General features: G+C 39.6%; 1 protein-coding gene across 4 annotated transcripts in view; it reads left to right on the forward strand.

Moving 5' to 3' along the window:
- DDX4 (DEAD-box helicase 4) overlaps window positions 1-19,640 on the forward strand; it is a 102,044-nt gene that overhangs the window by 60,895 nt on the left and 21,509 nt on the right. For all 4 annotated transcript variants that reach the window (XM_077816282.1, XM_077816284.1, XM_077816285.1 and 1 more), the window contains 6 exons: window positions 6,641-6,783; window positions 12,798-12,950; window positions 14,309-14,463; window positions 16,385-16,514; window positions 18,015-18,181; window positions 18,868-19,013. In XM_077816282.1, coding sequence (XP_077672408.1) covers window positions 6,641-6,783; window positions 12,798-12,950; window positions 14,309-14,463; window positions 16,385-16,514; window positions 18,015-18,181; window positions 18,868-19,013 — 894 coding nt within the window. The remainder of the gene's footprint in view (window positions 1-6,640; window positions 6,784-12,797; window positions 12,951-14,308; window positions 14,464-16,384; window positions 16,515-18,014; window positions 18,182-18,867; window positions 19,014-19,640) is intronic.

Raw genomic sequence — 19,640 nt, forward strand, 5'->3', positions numbered from 1 at the left:
AGACATCTTTTCTGAGATCCTTCCTGTCCCACGAACAAAGGAAGACAGAAGGCAGAAGTTCTTCTTCGTGTAGTCCCCCCTAGGGATGCTGCACATGTGCCTCTTGATGAGTCGATAGGAGATTTCTAGCCAGCAGTGTCCATTTGGTCCATGCACAGTCCCTATGCCTCCACTCTTCCAATTTTAAGGTTGCGTCCTTTAGTCCACTTTTTTTCCTTTTGGGGACTGCCTTGTCCATTTCCAACAGGCTTGGGAGCAGATCACCTTGGACAAATGTGTCTTGGAGGTCATAATATAGGGCTACATCATCCAGTTTTTGCCACTCTGTCCCTTTCACCCGTTTCTCCATCCCTCTTCATGGACTCCTCTCACAAGCTTTTTCTAAGGTAAGAGGTAGAGACTCTCCTCTGGCTAGGAGCAACAGAACCAGTCCTTTCCCTTTAGAGGGGCAGGGAGTTCTACTCAGAATAATTCTTAGAACAAAAAAAATGTTGCAGGCAGATCTTAAAGCTAAGACTGAACAAGATTGTGAAGCCTCAAAAGTTCAGGATGGTGATTCTGGCGATTCCTTCTTTGGAGGAAGGAAATTTGTTTGTTTGAATGATTAATATTTGAAATTATTAATATGGGGAAACTCCAAACACTAATTTAAGCCTAAAAAGAAAAGGAGTACTTGTGGCACCTTAGAAACTAACAAATTTATTTGAGCATAAACTTTTGAGAGCTACAGCTCACTTCATCGGATGCATTCAGTGGAAAATACAGTGGGGAGATTTATATACATAGAGAACATGAAACAATGGGTTTTACCATACAGACTATAACCAGAGTGATCACTTAAGGTGAGCTATTACCAGCAGGAGAGCGGGGAGGGGAGGGACGACGACACCTTTTGTAGTGATAATCAAGGTGGGCCATTTCCAGCAGTTGACAAGAACGTCTGAGGAACGGTTGGCAGAGGGGGATAAACATAGTTTTACTTGTGTAATGACCCATCCACTCCCAGTCTCTATTCAAGCCTAAATTAATTGTATCCAATTTGCAAATTAATTCCAATTCAGCAGTCTCTCGTTGGAGTCTGTTTTTGAAGTCTTTTTGTTGTAATATTGCCACTTTTAGATCTGTAATTGAGTGACCAGAGAGATTGAAGTGTTCTCTGACTGGTTTTTGAATGTTATAATTCTTGATGTCTGATTTGTGTCCATTTATTCCTTTACGTAGAGACTTTCCAGTTTGGCCAATGTACATGGCAGAGGGGCATTGCTGGCACATGATGGCATATATCACATTGGTAGATGTGCAGGTGAACAAGTCTCTGTTGGTGTGGCTGATGTGATTAGGCCCTATGATGGTGTCCCCTGAATAGATATGTGGACACAGTTGGCAACGGGCTTTGTTGCAAGGATTGGTTCCTGGGTTAGTGGTTCTGTTGTGTGGTTGCTGGTGAGTATTTGCTTCGGGTTGGGGGGCTGTCTGTAAGCAAGGACTGGCCTGTCTCCCAAGATCTGTGAGAGTGAAGGTTCGTCCTTCAGGATAAGTTGTAGATCCTTGATAATGCGCTAGAGAGGTTTTAGTTGGGGGCTGAAGGTGACGGCTAGTGGCGTTCTGTTATTTTCTTTGTTGGGCTTGTCCTGTAGTAGGTGACTTCTGGGTACTCTTCTGGCTCTGTCAATCTGTTTCTTCACTTCAGCAGGTGGGTATTGTAGTTGTAAGAATGCTTGATAGAGCTCTTGTAGGTGTTTGTCTCTGTCTGAGGGGTTGGAGCAAATGCGGTTGTATCGTAGAGCTTGGCTGTAGACAATGGATCGTGTGGTGTGGTCTGCATGAAAGCTGGAGGCATGTAGGTATGAATAGCGGTCAGTAGTTTTCCGGTATAGTGTGGTGTTTATGTGACCGTCGCTTATTAGCATTGTAGTGTCCAGGAAGTGGATCTCTTGTGTGGACTGGTCCAGGCTGAGGTTGATGGTGGGATGGAAATTGTTGAAATCATGGCGGAATTCCTCAAGGGCTTCTTTTCCATGGGTCCAGATGATGAAGATATCATCACTGTAGCGCAAGTAGAGTAGGTGCATTAGGGGACGAGAACTGAGGAAGCGTTGTTCTAAGTCAGCCATAAAAATGTTGGCATACTGTGGGGCCATGCGGGTACCCATAGCAGTGCTGCTGATTTGAAGGTATACGTTGTCCCCAAATGTGAAATAGTTATGGGTGAGGGCAAAGTCACAAAGTTCAGCTGCCAGGTTTGCCGTGACATTATCGGGGATACTGTTCCGGATGGCTTGTAGTCCATCTTTGTGTGGAATGTTGGTGTAGAGAGCTTCTACATCCATAGTGGCCAGGATGGTGTTTTCAGGAAGATCACTGATGGATTGTAGTTTCCTCAGGAAGTCAGTGGTGTCTCGAAGATGGCTCGGAGTGCTGGTAGCATAGGGCCTGAGCAGGGAGTCTACATAGCCAGACAATCCTGCTGTCAGGGTGCCAATGCCTGAGATGATGGGGCATCCAGGATTTCCAGGTTTATGGATCTTGGGTAGCAGATAGAATACCCTAGGTCGGAGTTCCAGGGGTGTGTCTGTGCGGATTTGTTCTTGTGCTTTTGTTTCAGGGAGTTTCTTGAGCAGATGGTGCAGTTTCTTTTGGTAACCCTCAGTGGGATCAGAGGGTAATGGCTTGTAGAAAGTGATGTTGGAGAGCTGCCTAGCAGCCTCTTGTTCGTATTCCGACCTATGCATGATGACAACAGCACCTCCTTTGTCAGCCTTTTTGATTATGATGTCAGAGTTGTTTCTGAGGCTGTGGATGGCATTATGTTCTGCATGGCTGAGGTTATGGAGCAAGTGATGCTGCTTTTTCACAATTTCAGCCCGTGCACGTCAGCGGAAGCACTCTATGTAGAAGTCCAGTCTGTTGTTTCGACCTTCAGGAGGAGTCCACCCAGAATCCTTCTTTTTGTAGTCTTGGTAGGAAGGTCTCTGTGAGTTAGTATGTTGTTCAGAGGTGTGTTGGAAATATTCCTTGAGTCGGAGACGTCGAAAATAGGATTCCAGATCACCACAGAACTGTATCATGTTCGTTGGGGGTGGAGGGACAGAAGGAGAGGCCCTGAGATAGGATAGATTCTTCTGTTGGGCTAAGAGTATAGTTGGATAGATTAACAATATTGCTCGGTGGGTTATGGGAACCACTGTTGTGGCCTCTTGTGGCATGTAGTAGTTTAGATAGTTTAGTGTCCTTTTTCTTTTGTAGAGAAGCAAAGTGTGTGGTGTAAATAGCTTGTCTAGTTTTTGTAAAGTCCAGCGACGAGGAGGTTTGTGTGGAAGGTTGGTTTTTTTATGAGAGTATCCATTTTTGAGAGCTCATTCTTAATCTTTCTCTGTTTGCTGCAGAGGATGTTGATCAGGTGGTTCCGCAGTTTCTTTGAGAGCGTGTGGCACAATCTGTCAGCATAGTCTGTGTGGTATGTAGATTGTAATGGATTTTTTACCTTCAGTCCTTTTGGTATGATGTCCATCTGTTTGCATTTGGAAAGGAAGATGATGTCTGTATCTGTATGAGTTTTTTTCATTAAGTTGATAGATTTAACCCTAAATTCCTTTATTAAATGCAAAGGCCAAATGGTACTTCTACAATTGCTCTAAACATGCCTAAAAGCTCTAAATAAGCAATTTACTACATCCAAATAGTAGTATAACATTTATAAGTATTTGATCAGTATACTTACAAATGAGCTAAACGCAGGGGTGCTTAGACCCATATTGGTCAGCTCAAACATGGTCAGGCAGGTATCAGCAATGAACCCTTTAAGAGTTGGCTTTTTATACCCTTTAACAAACAAGTGGTGTCACTGCCAATTACTGACTTTAGCTAAAAACCAATTGGAGACAGTTCACCCTTTATTTCCAGTGTTTGTCCAGATAAGATTTACAACCTCCTTTTTTTCCCCAGGCCTTTCCTCCCCTCCTCCTTGCTGTCCAACAGTTTTCCCATTGACTCTGGGTTCATATAGGCTCTACTGTTGGAGTGTGGGTTGGGAAGAGCTGTGTTGGCTCATTTTAAGATAGTCTCTTTGTTTGATTTAAAACCATCTGCAGTCGCACCTGTCAGAGGCCTTTTTTTAGAAACTTCCTCTTATCTCATGGTTATTCTTTGAACCAGACATCCTTCCTACTTTATTCCTTCTGGCCGCATCACTTTTTATTTTCTAGGCCTTTCTTCTACTTGCTAGTCAAGGGCATTTCTTTACAGTACATATATATGTTTCCTTAGCCAACTTAAAATAACTTTAATTTTATGTTCATTCCACACAATTGGTTTTCATCCCTCAACCTACAAGATGCCTACTTCTATATAACTATATCTCCATTGCACAGGACATGATTATGATTCACTGTGGTGTAAGATCACTTCCAGTACCAAGTGCTTCCCTTCGATCCCAAGGGTCTTTTTGAAAGTTGTAATGGTAGTGGTGGTTCACCTTCTGGCAGGAAGGAATTTTAGTCTTCCAGTACTCCAGCAACAGACTTCTCAAACGCCGCTCTTTCCCAGCAGTGTTGTCATCCATCCAGAAGGCCTTTGCTTTGTTCTGGGAGTTGGACCTACACCTGAATGCAAAGAAATCCACATTAGTACTGGTACAAAGGATAGTTTATAGGGGCATACTTGGACTCGGTGACAGCCAGAGCATTCCTCCTGTTACATAGATTTGTGACTGTCTGGTGTAGTGGGGATGATTCAAGGATGCCCTCCGACATCAATAAGGAATTGTCTTCAACTCCTTGGCCATATGGTGGTGTGAATGTTTGTGACCAATCATGCAAGGCGGTGCCTCTGCTCCTTCCAAGGCTGGAATTTGTCCTCCAAATAAGGATGCCTTGGACAGGCAGGTGTGGTCCTCTTGTATGTAAAGAACTCCTTAAACTAGTGAAAGGAGCAATTTCATATATGTAGGTGTTCCCTTCTGCCACCCAGACACTTTTCCCGTGACTACAAATGGGAGTCGAATGCTTGGGTCCTCCAAGGCCTATTCCAGAGATGGGGACAGCCAGAGATTTAATCTTTTCACCACCTCCAAGAATAGGAAGTATCCTCTCTTCTGCTCCAGCGTGGGTTTTGGGTCACCTCTTCAGGGGGATGCCTTCCTTCTATCATGGAAGAGGAGTCTGTTCTACAGAATGGGGACTGTATCCTGGAAAGCCATGACTCTGAAAAAGACTTGAGTGGTAGTGGACAAACAACTCAACATGAACTCCCAGTGTGATTGGGCAAAAAGGGTTAATGCAGTCCTTTGATGTAATACACAGGGGAGTAGGGAGGTGTATGCCAGTGACGAGATACATACTGGCATACTTCAGATAGTTTTAATGTCTATATTTTAAAAATGATGTTGAGAAATTGGAGAAAGCCGCAAATGATGGAAGCTTATCAAAAGATAAAAAGCAGACTTGATTATGGTGTATAATTACCTTCATAGGGAGAAAATACTGGGTAATTAAGGGTGATTTAATCGAGTGGATAACAAGAACCCAGTGGGTGGAAGCTGAAGCCAGACAACTTCATATTGCAAATAAGACAGGTTTTTGAAAGGGTGACTAACCATTGGCATAGCCTACCAAAGCAAAATGATGGATTCTCCATTCCATGAAGTCTTCAAGACTCTTGCCCTTCTGGAAGATATGCTTTAGACAAGCACAAGTTATTGTGCCTCACACAGGGATAATGGGTGAAATTTAAGTACTTATGACATATAGGAGTTCAGACTAGATGATCCTTTTTGGCCTTAAAATCTATTATGTTTTACTGAACAATGTGTTTATTTTTTAAAAAAGACAGTAATGTATGCATTATTTTGCATTTTCTCTTTATTTAGAATTTCAGAATTATAATCAACAGTTAAAATTATTGTTTGGCATAATTTGTGAATAAAATTTGTTCATGGTCAATACTGAAAGTCCCTCAACAGCTACTTCTCTTACCAGTGTACCAGACAGCTTTCAAATGAGTCTTCAAAAAATTCTTACAGGCCCCAAATCTGTTGAATATTTTCAAGAACTTTTTAATTCTAAAACGTACTTTTCAGAACAGTTCAGTCTTCCTAATTCATTTGTAGAACACCTCACATCCACATGTAAGTGTTCCATACGGCTTACTCATGTACCAGATAAATTTGGGGTAGACTTGATTTCAGCAGAATGTAAACTTTATAGTGTAAACAAGACTTTAAAGGTGTAAAATTCAGCTTCTGGTTTTTTACTTGCCCAGTAAAACTTCACTAATTCTCTCTATTGACTGGAAGAGCCATTTGTGAAAAAGTGAACAAATGCTAAGCAAGTAGAATGTTTCACAAAAACTTTGATTTTGACAACTGCAGGTAAGCTTTTTAATAATGGAAATGTTTGATGTGCTATAAAGGTACACTAGTATATTTTGTAAGTTGTAGTATTCAGTAACCTCAATGCAGCACACTACTGAATCTTTGAGAAATGGGAAGGGATTTTTTCAGACATGAATTATAGAGTGCAGGTTAATGAAGTTCTATTGAATTGTTTGGCTGCTCCACAAGGAACAAATTACTTCAACTAAAATTGTCCCTCAAATTATTGTTCATGTATCTGAACCGTTGGTTTTCTTTTGTATTCTGAAGGTCCAAAGGTGACCTATGTGCCACCACCTCCACCTGACAATGAAGAAGCCATCTTTGCACACTACCAGACAGGAATTAATTTTGACAAATATGACACAATTCTTGTGGAAGTGTCAGGACTTGATCCTCCACCAGCAATACTGGTTAGTGAACTCTTGTCCTCTATTACTTAAAGTTACTGGCAAAGGGTATTTTAAAAATGAGTTTGTGCCCTTTTTTGCTGCTTTATAATGTATAAAATTTTTTCTTTTGATAAAAATATAATGAATAAATGAATGGCAAAATAGAACTCGGAATTTTTTGTTGGAAGATCTCTTTTGAGGGGCAGTTTCAGGGACTTATTTTGTTAGCTCTCACAACTTTGAAGGGTGACAGAAACATAAGTGTGGAATCTTAATTTTTTCCAAATTACTGTCGAAATTAAATAGCTGTCAAACACATCAAAGCCTGACTTAAAAAAAAAATCCGTTCACCTCTCAATTGCTCTGCTTTGTCTGTTTAGTGAAGTTTCACAACCTCCTCCATAATATTCTTCCAGGTTTAATAGGACTAAAATTTTTAAAGTAAAAAACCAAAGCAACCTTTGGTGCCTTCTTTAGACACGACAAAGAAGCAAAAGGTACACACCCATTTTTTTTCCTTGGCAATAATTTTTTTCTTAAAAAATAAAATAAAAAAATACTGACCTAGAAAATCATTAGGAACATTTTGGTAAAAGCGTATTTTGAAATCTGTTCATTTTAAAGTAAATAAGAATCCTTAATTAGAGTAAACTTAGTATTTGTCCACCTTTGATAGTCTGTTTCCATTGTCCGTAATGAGAGGAACATAAAAACTAAAATAGCATGTTTTGAGAAAGTAAAGAGGTACAGTTGTCAGTATTAGAAATCTAAAGTGGTGATTTTAATGTTCCAGATTATACAAATTTAAAATTTTTGTTTGCTCTGCAAAAATACATACTACTACTACTACTTTCTCTCCAAATCAAATACTTGCAATATGCTGCCTGAGGAGATCTGCTTTTTTTCCATTGAAACCATATATAAAAAGCTGCAACACTGAGGAATGGACATAGTCAGCATAAGAGTTATTTGTGTTCAGAAAAGATCGTTTTTTACAGAAAATTAGAAACAGTAAATATAATTAAACTGGTTTTAGAGTAGCAGCCATGTTAGTCTGTATCCGCTAAAAGAACAGGAGTACTTGTGGCACCTTAGAGACTAACACATTTATTTGAGCAGCATAAGCTTTCATGGGCTACAGCCCACTTCATCGGATGCATAGAATGGAACGTGTAGTAAGAAGATATATATACACATACAGGGAAGGTGGAAGTTGCCATACAAACTGTAACAGGCTAATTCATTAAGATGAGCTTTATCAGCAGGAGGAAAAAAACCTTTTGTAGTGATAATCAGGATGGCCCATTTAGACAGTTAACAAGAAGGTGTTAGGATACTTAACATGAGGAAATAGATTCAGTGTGTAATGGCCCAGCCACTCCCAGTCTCTATTCAAACCCAAGTTAATGGTATCTAGTTTGCCTATTAATTCAAGCTCAGCAGTTTCTCACTGGAGTCTGTTTTTCTCTGCTGAGCTTGAATTAATATGCAAACGAGATGTGTAAATACATGTTGTTTGGTAAGAAGTTTAATGAAATAGGTGTTTGTAGTTGGTTACTGATGGCTGATACTCAAGACTGGTCTAATCTGGCTATGTCACAGGTGTATGTTAAGTTGAAAGAAAGAAAACTATAAAACTTCAGAGGGTGATGTAGGAATACCAAAGACAGAACTGAGAGCCAGGTCCAGACCTTGCTAGTGTAGTACAGCTCACCACATTTTAGCCAAAAACTTTACAGCTATTCGTTGCTGTGGTTTTTTTTCCCCACTCCCTGTAGTGGAGCCAATTAATATATCTGATTTTATTTTACATTGTTTATTTTAAAATAAGTCAGCACAGCTCCAAGTGACACCACTGGAACTCTTGACTTTTTAAAAATTCATATTTCGGGCAATAAATGTGGCAACGCTTACATAACAATTTGTTTGGTATTTATTACAGTCTTGTTCTCTTCTGGTTTTGATGTTGCATGCAGTTCATAATTGCATAAACAATTTGATTTTAAAATAGCTTATAGAAAAAAAATTTCTACTTTAAGGTCCAGGTGTTCTGGGAAGATATTTTTATAACCCAAATTATAAACTATGCTGGGAAGCTTGAAAAGGGCTGAAAAAAATGAAAAGATGTTTTGGAGAAATATATTTAGTAAACTACTCCTCTGAGCAACTTTTCACTAGGTTAAGAAAAACGATTGAACCCATTTTGCTCAGGCTAGCCACAAGAGAGTTCTAGGTTACAATCCTCACTATCAATAAATGTTTAAACACACTTTTAAAATTAAAACTGGCATTTTAGTCTGTAGTTGGATTTGACGATATTGCTGAAAAGTTGCCTTATTTAACAAACTAGCAGTGTGAGCGCCCTCTGCAAGAAACTCTTCAACTGTTTAAGCAGGTTGAACAACAGCTTAGCCTTAAATAGGGCTCCCATACAAACATGTCAGAAATGAAACTTGTTAAAGGTAGCTATGCCAGCAGAAGGTCAGATGCCAAATTTATTTAAACTCAAAATTGTTTTCATTGTGACGGGTTTATCCTGCATTCTTCTTAAGCAGTATTATCCAGTTTCCTCCCCTGCAGTTATTAGATAGTTCAAAGTCAATTCCAACAAGGAAATCTCTCCCTTTATAAGGATGCATCTGCTGGAAGAAAGCCTCCAAAAGAGAGAGCATCTCATGGAACTTTTCCCATGCTCTTCCTAATTCTTCATGTCGGACATACAGTAGTAACTTTCCAGTCATGTACTTTTGTGCCAGATACGGAGTGGCTTCAGAGCTTGCTTATACACACCAGATGTGTTCATAAGATCCTTTAGTGGTTTCCCATGTATGGCTGAGGTTAGCTTTAAAAGGTATTTTACACTCAACACCACCTAGTGACTGAACAATAATAATACAGGTTAGCATTCCATTATATCTCCCCTTTTAAGTTATACATTTCTACTAGGGCTGTTGATTAATCACAGTTAACTCACGTGATTAACTCAAAAAAATTTACTGCGATTAAAAAAAATTAATTGTAATTAATCGCGTTGTTAAACAATAGAATACCCATTGATTTCTATTACAACACAGAATACAAAGTGTACAGTGCTAACTTTATATTTTTTATTACAAATATTTGCACTGTAAAAATGATAAACAAAAATTGTATTTTTCAGTTCACCTCATAAAGTACTGTAGTGCAATCTGTTTATCGTGAAAGTGTCACTTACAAATGTAGTTTTTTGTTACATAACTGCACTCAAAAGCAAAACAATGTAAAACTTTAGAGCCTACAAGTCCACTCAGTCCTACTTCTTGTTCAGCCAATTGCTAAGACAAACAAGTTTGTTTACATTTATGGGAGATACTGTTGACTGCTTCTTATTTACAATGTCACCTGAAAGTGAAAACAGACATTCGCATGGCACTTTTGGAGCCAGCATTGCAAGGTATTTACATTCCACATATGCTAAACATTCATATGCCCTCTCATTCTTTGGTCACCTTTCCAGAGGACATGCTTCCATGTTGATGATGCTCGTTAAAAAAATGATGCATTAATTAAATTTGTGACTGAACTCCTTGGGGGAGATTTGTATGTCTCCAGTTCTGTTTTACCAACTGTCTGCCATATATTTCATGTTATGGCAGTCTCGGATGATGACCCAGCACATGTTCATTATAGATAACACTTTCACAACAGATTTGACAAAACTCAAAGAAGGTACCAATGTGAGATTTCTAAAGATTCATATAGTACTGGACCCAAGATTTAACAATCTGAAGTGCCTTCCAAAATCTGAGAGGGACAAGGTGTGGAGAATGCTTTCAGATGTCTTAACAGCAACACTCCGATGCGAAACTACAGAACCCGAACCACCAAAAAAGAAAAGCAACCTTCTTCAGGTGGCACCCGATTCAGATGATGAAAATGAACAGGTGTTGGTCTGCTCTGCTTTGGATCGTTATCAAGCAGAACCCATCATCAGCATGGACTCACGCCTTTTGGAATGGTGGTTGGAAATTTTGTGTTTTGCTGTACTACTTTTCCAACAGATGTCAGGGTAGTTAGTCATTCATTACTACCGTTATATTGGCTGCTTCTTGCCTCACTGGTAGTGATGTGACTGCAGTTCAAAGTGCTAAAGCAGTTCAAATCCACTCTAATACTTTGATAGAGAAGATAAGAAACTTAGGCAGGAATATGTTCTCCTCTGTCAGTCTGGGCATTAGAATGGTAAACTGTCAGGTGATTATATGCAAATGGAAGAAAGAGGCCGCCCCCCCCTCCAGCAGCAGCAGGAGGAGGAGTTTGGGGCGTGGGAGGAGGCTCAGGTCTGGGGGTTCGGGCGTTGGAGGGGATGAGGGTTCTGGGTGCTGCTTACCTTGTGGGACGCTCCCTGGAAGCGGCAGTAAGTCCCTCCCTTAGCTCCTAGCTGCAGGCACTGACCCCGCAGTTCCCAGCCAATGGGAACTGTGGAGCTGGCAGCACATGAAGTTAGGAGCTTAGGGAGGGACATGTAGCCGTTTCCGAGAAGCCGGATAGGGAGCCTGCCAGCCCCGCCAACTCCCAGCACCAGCGCGTGCTCCAGTCACTGCTGAAAGACAATACAAGACTAGCCAAACCTTTTATTTCTGAAGGTCAGTCAGTCAGTTGCTAAGTATGCCGTCAGAGCATCATTCAGTGCTTCAGATGAGGCCTCTAGAATTGTAGCAGCTGTGATTAATTTGAAGTACCACTTGTGGCTATGTTTGTCAGGATTTCCTCTCAAAACAAGAATGCAGGTAAGACTCCACTTGATGGTGAAGGGCTGTTTAAGTCTAGAACAGACAAGGTTCTAGACCAGCTAAGACACCAGGTCTGCTGTTTCCACAAGATAATTAGAGGCCAAGAGCTTCAAAAGCTTAGCAGGGTTCAGAAAGGGATTAGACATTGATGGGGATAACCAGAATAATCCAGAATTGTTGTAAATATTAAATAAGGTTTTGAAGAAATATAAACCACCATGCTTCAGGTTTTAAGCCTGCTTCTGACTATTGGTGGTGGATGAGGTAGGAGGAAACTTTCCCTGAAGCCAGGTTATCCCATAACTGCTTGCTTCAGAGTTTCTTGCACCTCTCCTAAAATATTTTTGCTAGCTACTGTTGATGATAGGATGTTGGACTTGATGGACCCCTGGACTGATCCAGTATGGAAATTTCTATGCTCCTGTATGTTGTCCTAGAAACTGCTTTGATACTCCACTACAGAAGCCAATCTCAGGGACTCTGGAGCAACTAGGCAACTTATCAGTCTGGGGAATGTTGATGAGATTCAAAAGGCAGAATCAGCATAAATTCACTTGGACGTGGGGCAGTGAAATTTGCACTGTGGGAAGTCTGTCAGTTCAGTACAGTGCTGCAATCCGAAGAAATGGCTTTCAGATCTGTCTGTAGATTTCTGAAGCCAGATACGGCAGTTGAGCTTCCACCTATTCAGAGAACCAAAATGGCATCTGAATCTTGTCCTGCAATCCCTAACTGTTCAATCATTGGTTTCAGAGTAACGGCCGTGTTAGTCTGTATTCGCAAAAAGAAAAGGAGTACTTGTGGCACCTTAGAGACTAACCAATTTATTTGATCATAAGCTTTTGTGAGCTACAGCTCACTAGCTCACTTCATCTGATGAAGTGAGCTGTAGCTCACAAAAGCTTATGCTCAAATAAATTGGTTAATCTCTAAGGTGCCACAAGTACTCCTTTTCTTTTTGCTCAATCATTGAAGCTCTCCATGTTACTCCGGCAATCCTTTTAACTTTTTCTGAATGGCACTCGTATGAAGGAATGGTCACAGCAGCAGTTGCAGGATATTGTTGAGGGGAATTAAATAGGTGATGGGACACGCTCAAGTAGCCGTAGACATGAAAAGTTCTGAATCCTGAGGAGCAGTGGAGTAGTTCTGGTGTTTCAAGCTTCTAGACCACTTACTATCAGTATTTCTCAACTTCTGAATTTGAATCATTTTAGTATGGTGATATACAACAGTATAGACTTTTTCTTGATTCTTTTCTAGACTTTTGAAGAAGCTAATCTTTGTCAAACATTGAACAAGAACATTGCTAAAGCTGGATATTTGAAACTTACGCCAGTGCAGAAGTATAGTATTCCTGTTATACTTGCAGGGAGAGATTTAATGGCATGTGCCCAGACAGGATCTGGAAAAACGGTAAGTTCTGTATAAAGATCTGTATAAAGGGGGCTTCCATTGTTTCTGATTTTTCCTATGCTTAATTTACACAGGAGACAGGTAGATAGCTATGACATTCCCTCCTGTCTGGGCAGACTATACAGCCTAATATCAATGAGTATCCATAATTCCTTACATAGTGTTAATACATACATTTAACAATGATATGAATCACCAGTGTCATTAGCTTTAAGAAAAGACCTCACTCTGTACACTGATTAATATAGTAATATTGTATACAATAAGTTGACTCAGTTGCTTCTCAGTTGAGGTTCATACCCACTGTCTTTATAGACCAGTAAACCTTTGAAATGGATTCTTCTGACTGCTGCTGCTCAAAGAACTTTAAGCTGTGAGGAAGGCGACATGGAACCTGGTGGTGAAGGAAGCTCCATGCTCTCTTTTCCCCCATTTGTGTTCGCTGAAATGCAAATTGTTCAGGTTCCTACCATCTCCTTCCCATGCTGTATTGATGGTCCTGTTTCTGCTTATATGTAAATATGGATTTTTGGTGTCTTTGGCTGAAGATTGGGCTGGTCAAAGACTCAAATACAAATTCCTTTGTCTCAGCAGGTCTGTTTACTAACTTCCCTGACATGCCTGGCTTCAACACATTTTAGTTACCATTCCAGCATATGTCCCATAACTCCTTTATAACCCACTGCATGCATACATCTTTCAAGAATATTATTGATCAGTGAGTTTAGTTTTCAGTGGATACCTCACAAGTAAGGCTGAGAGTTTGTCAGGGAGGTCCTGGATTCTGTGATTTTCCACGACCGCAGTGACTTCTGCACCGGCCACTGCTGTGCCAGTCTCAGGCCACCGTCCCTCAGCAGCAGCAGGAGGAGTTTGGGGTGTGGGAGGAGGCTCAGATCTGGGGCTTCAGGCATGGGAGGGGATGAGGGCTCTGGATGCTGCTTACCTTGTGGGGGGCTCCCTGGAAGCGGCAATATGTCGCTCCCTCACTCCTAGCTGCAGGCACTGACCCCGCAGTTCCCAGCCAATGGGAGCTGTGGAGCTGGCAGCACATGAAGTTAGGAGCTTAGGGAGGGAAATGTTGCCATTTCTGAGAAGCCGGGTAGGGAGCCTGCCAGCCCCAGCTCGTGCTCCAGGCTGCTCCCATCTGTGTGTGCCCCCTCCCTCCCAGATAGCACTCCTGAGTACCTGCAGCCCTCCCGTCTCTGAATTTCTGTAGAACTTGCTAGGTTTATTACAACTTTTCAATCTTCAAATAAAGTTATTTTCTTTAACTTCATTGCTTCACAAATTGCTCATGCTCCTGAAACAAACCTTTTAAACACAATGCTAATAAAGCATTCATGTTTGCTTTCCAGGCAGCTTTTCTTTTGCCAATTTTGGCTCACATGATGAAAGATGGGGTAACTGCCAGTCACTTCAGAGAGCAGCAAGAACCAGAATGTATTATTGTAGCCCCAACTAGAGAACTGATAAACCAGATCTTTCTGGAAGCAAGAAAGTTTTCATATGGGTAAGCTTTTAAAAAAATACCAGGCTACATTGCAAAAGTATGAGGCTTAATTTAATGACTGTAAAATCAAAGAATTGCTACCATGGCATTTCCTTAAAAAAAACCCCCACACTTTTCATCCAATTCAATTTGTCTACATTCACTTGAGCAAGGAATTGAATTTAGGCCACAAAAGAAGTTTTTTGTAGTCTAGTTGACATTTAATATATGGATAAGAAGTTAGAATGGGCAAAAAGAGTTTGTAAGGTGATTTGTGACAAATGTTTATAGAAGCACAAAGCGACGCTTCCTATGAAATGAGTTCCAATTTGTTAGTAAAATGAAATAATCTAGTTTGCTTTCATAATTTATGGTAAGGTTTTTTTGGCATTCACTCATCTTGACAATAAAATAAAGTAGCTACAGTTCAGTATTTCTAATAGACTCTAAATTAAGGTTCAAAGAGATCTTATTGAAAGTCTGAGCAAAAATGGTGAGTGTTTTAGGGGGTTGTTTTTTGTTTGAATCCTTTCAGGCAAAACACTCTTGCTGCTGTTTTTAAAAAAAGTTGTCAGTTGTTTCTTTACAGCAGTTCTGTTGCCTCAAAGGAGAGGGATAGAAATTCAGCACTGAGCCCTGAGGTTGGATAAGCGTCTTTGTTTGTTTTTTGATTTCGTAAAAATCTGTGCCCATCCCTTGGCAAATGGAATAGCTGGAAAAACGTTTCACACAACCACTCTAATTGTGTAATCTTCCGAAGTTCTGTTGGCACTACATACGTGTGCATAACAGTTTAAATAGAATTTTAAATGCCTTTTTTTTAAACAAATCTCTCATTTGATGCACTTACTACCTTTGCTTCATTAATGATTCATCTTGTACAAAACAGCTCATTCAAGTGCAGTAGCTTTTAAGTTCCACACTATAGAATTTGTTTCTATTGTGTCCTTTTTAAGGAAACCACTTACGATGGACACTCAGTGCCTCAGTTAAGGTTGCTTGCCCAGCATTAAATCTGTCCTTTGTGTGTATTTGTTACAGTAGTTGTAATGATTGTATATTGGATGTTGTTCAAAGGGAGTACAATTTTTCAAGCATGTGTGACTTATTCAGTGGGACTTCAGCTCCAAGGTTACTTAGGAGTCCTGGGTAAAAGAGTGCCTTACTCATTCAGCTTGTGGGATGATGGTGCATATTGAATAAAGCAAGGACATAATGAATGGGATCTATGTTTTTGTGGGTAAATTCTTCTCGCAATTATTATAGCGTAAGCCTGAAGTAAATCTGTCAGCAGATTCAGTCGCAGTTCTCACTGGTGTAAGTGAAAGCAAGTGCAAGCCCATGGTGAACCGAGTGCCCAAAATGTAGCAAATGGATATTGAACTGCTGATTTAACCACTGCATGAGATAGAGATCCTGTGGGAAAAGGTGTAATGTAACCATGCAAGACAGTCGTCATGATATTTATGCACAAAGGGGAAAGATAAGTTGTACAAGAAAAATTAACGTTGGCATTTTCTGACTTTGAATGTGACTTTTTAGCTATCATGTTTTAATTCTGTAATATATGAAATTTACAAAAGCCTCAAACAAAATACAGAGGACTGGCATCAGGATTCGAAAAATAGTAGCTGTTAGTCTTAGCTCTATAGTAATTGTATGGAGGATTAATGAGCAAATAACTGAGAGAATGCCGAATTACTAAATGTTTGTGCTAGTCCTAGTACATCATCAAACAAAATCTTGCCTCTCTCAACATCAACCACAGTCACCCATTATTTAAGTTCCTGACTTGAGCAGTTTGTGGAAAAGCTTTAAATGCTGTAACTATGAACCAATACAGTAATTCCTGGGATGAGGGGGAGGAGGGTTTATAAATGAAGGTGTGTAACGAAGAATTGACTTGTGACTACGTAATCACAATTTCTTGCCAATTTAATAGAACTTGCATAAGGCCAGTTGTGATATATGGAGGTACGCAAACAGGTCATTCAATTCGTCAGATAAAGCAAGGCTGTAATATATTATGTGCTACCCCGGGAAGGCTTATGGACATCATAGGAAAAGAAAAGGTAAGATCTTACCTAAAGTTTCGATTACATTTAAGTGTGTAATTTATCTTGAATTCCTTGAAAACAGTTTGCACCAGATTGATTACAGATCAGTGCTAGTCAGTCTAACTTGATGCAAGCAAAGACAGATTTGCAAACTTGTCACCATTGATTAGAATGGATGAATTTGGCAGTCAAATGAGGTTGCAGTGATTCCATTTGCATGACCTAACTAGGTAGCATAACTTGTTGCAGTAGTATAACTAGCCAATGTAAAATATGTTTGTAAATAGATGCATATTTAGAGCACTTAGCAGGATTTATATTTGGACTCTTGTAACACCATAAATGTATGTAGCACTTTAAGACATCTAGTTGTGACAGTATTCTTGCCCTGAGGAACTGGAGTCTGACATAATACCAGCCAGGGAGACAGGTAAGTGTTTCGAAGATGACATGGCAAGAAAAGGATTACAGAAGTGAAAGGTATTGACAATCTTGTTTACTTATGGGCTCAGTCGTATTTGTTGTTTTGATTTTCAGAAAATTACAACTTTGGTGCAGGGACATGAATTCAGGTCTCCCTAGTGGTCTCTCTCTTCAGGGCAAATCTCCATCTGATTTACACTGGCTTAGTCTTCTGTTGGTAGTAAAATCCTTAGTATTAGGATTAGCAGCTTTTATTGTCTGTGTGGAACTATTTTCTTAATATGAAAAGAATTAAATTAACATATTTGGAAACAACTTATTTTTTCCATTAATCAGTTTGTAAGTTTGGGACTCTATTATTTGCACTTAGGTGAATGTTGGCAGAAAAACACAAAACCTATGGTGAAGTGTTAAAGTAATGCTCAGTAAATGAGGCCCTGGGCAGGTGAAGATATCTCAGTGCCTCCTGCAGAATTGTGTTCCTTGCTACCAAGGAAGCATCTGGTGTTGGTTTTCCATCCGTTTTCCTAGGACAGCTGGTCAGAATCTCACTCCTGATTGGTGACAATAGTCACAAAATAAACTTTTGTCTGTAGCCACTAATTTGTTCTGTGACTTGGTGGAGGTCTGCATTAGTGACACCAAGGGGTCATGTCAGGGAACAAAGGGTGTGTTGGGCGCCTGTCACTAATAAACGTCAGAGGTCTGGTTACGACAAAATGGATACGTTCCAACTAGACTAAATTTTTTAACTGTTGAACTATATCAGAAATTATTTTTTGTACTGAAATTCCCTGACACTTTGTAGAGTAGATAGTGCAGAGGTAAAGTAAGTTAAAATCTTTAAGTTGTGTACTGGATAGAAATGAACAGGTATAAGGTGATTCTGGGGAAAACAGGAAGCCTTTTAAATGTGACTGACCTGCTTTCTGAGAGGAGAGGAATACCTTACCATTATCACAGATAGTCACAGAAAATGGTATTGGCAGAAAAGTTTCTTGTTTTTAGCCTGTTCTGTTTTGAATATATCTTTACTGAAATATTTTAAAGCTGTTTTCGTTCTTATTGTATTTATTTAAAAATCCACTAAAGATTGGACTGCGTAAAGTGAGATATTTGGTGTTAGATGAAGCCGACCGTATGCTCGATATGGGTTTTGGTCCAGAGATGAAGAAATTAATCTCTTGCCCAGGCATGCCATCAAAAGACAGGCGTCAAACACTAATGTTTAGTGCCACTTTCCCGGAAGAAATTCAAAGGTGTGTGATGATTTGTGTGAAGCTGGAAATGTAGTTGCAGAAAATGTGTTTTTAAGATCTGTGATCAGACTTCGCTTATATGGACAATCAAATAAAAATGTTTGAAGTTGCTACTTAGTACTGTTTTAAAAAATTGAGCACTAATATTTAACAAACTTTATAGGATATTAAGTTTATTATTGAAAAGACCCCAAGTTGAACTCATTTTCTGTGGTTTGTGTTCACTATGTAAAAGAGTTAACTTCAGTTATTGCAGCATGGGTCAGTGTCTCCTTGGCATGTAAGCAGAGGAGATGCTGACTTATGCGAGAAGCAGTGTGGTCTGGTGGACTGTTAAACTGCTGAGCTTGCTGAGATTCAGGAATCCTGACGTCTAATCCTACAATTAGCAGTTAGTGCTTTGCATTCTCAAATTTTTCTTATTAAAGATTGTGTTGATTATTTTAAAAACTTAAGGCAAAAATTCTGCCCTGGATTCCTGTAACATTAATGGGAGTACTGTATATCCCAGGATATAATTTGGTCTGAAAGGTCTAATTTTTAAGTCTAAATGTGTATTCCTTTGCTGTGTTGTGGTGATTGGGTTTATATATAATAAAAAGCTTTATGCAACTTACTTAAACTACTTATTAGCACAATACAAATCAGGTACCACTATAATAATGTAAACCTTGTTCTTTTTAAAGGCTGGCTGGAGAATTTTTGAAACCTGAATATTTATTTGTTGCTGTTGGACAAGTGGGTGGAGCCTGTAGTGATGTTCAACAGACCATTCTTCAAGTTTCCCAATATTCCAAGAGAGAAAAACTGGTTGAAATTCTGCAAAGCATAAGTAATTTTCTTTGTTAGCTTTTTAATTGCCTTTTCCAGAGAAAATCAAGTTAATAGGAATTTATTTTAGCGCTTGATTCTGCTACTCAGCCAGGTTTAGGACCCCACTTTTCTAGGCACTGTACTGTTATATAGTAAAAGACAGTATCCATTTCAGTAGAGTATTTTCTTTCTTTAGCAAATTTCCTAATGTAAGTAATTTTGTTTTAAACATGTTTATGTTGTATATAGGTGTTCTATAGATAATCCACTAGTTTTGGGTACTGCTAGACGAAAAATAGTTTCCCAGGTTGCTGGCACCCCGCAGAGCAAAAATAAGGATTTGTGGTCATTTCTGTGAAGGAACTCTACAATCTACAATTCCACCTGCGAGTCTTACTTTCTACCCTGGTCCAGTTTTAGTTTATTATTTGGAACTGGAATTCTGTGGGGGAATATTGACCACTAGTTAGTGAGGGCAAGTTGTTAGTTGGGGAAAAAGGCACCGAAGGTTTCTGCCAATTGGTTGGAAAAGCTATCTGAAGCAAGAACATCTCTGTTTACAGATCATTGGTCCGCTCACAGAAATGCAAAGTACAGGTATAATCCAATACCTCTATCACAAAATTGATTTTATAGAATTGATAGG

The sequence above is a fragment of the Eretmochelys imbricata genome, chromosome 5 (assembly GCF_965152235.1).
Source record: "Eretmochelys imbricata isolate rEreImb1 chromosome 5, rEreImb1.hap1, whole genome shotgun sequence".
Classification (NCBI taxonomy): domain Eukaryota; kingdom Metazoa; phylum Chordata; order Testudines; family Cheloniidae; genus Eretmochelys; species Eretmochelys imbricata.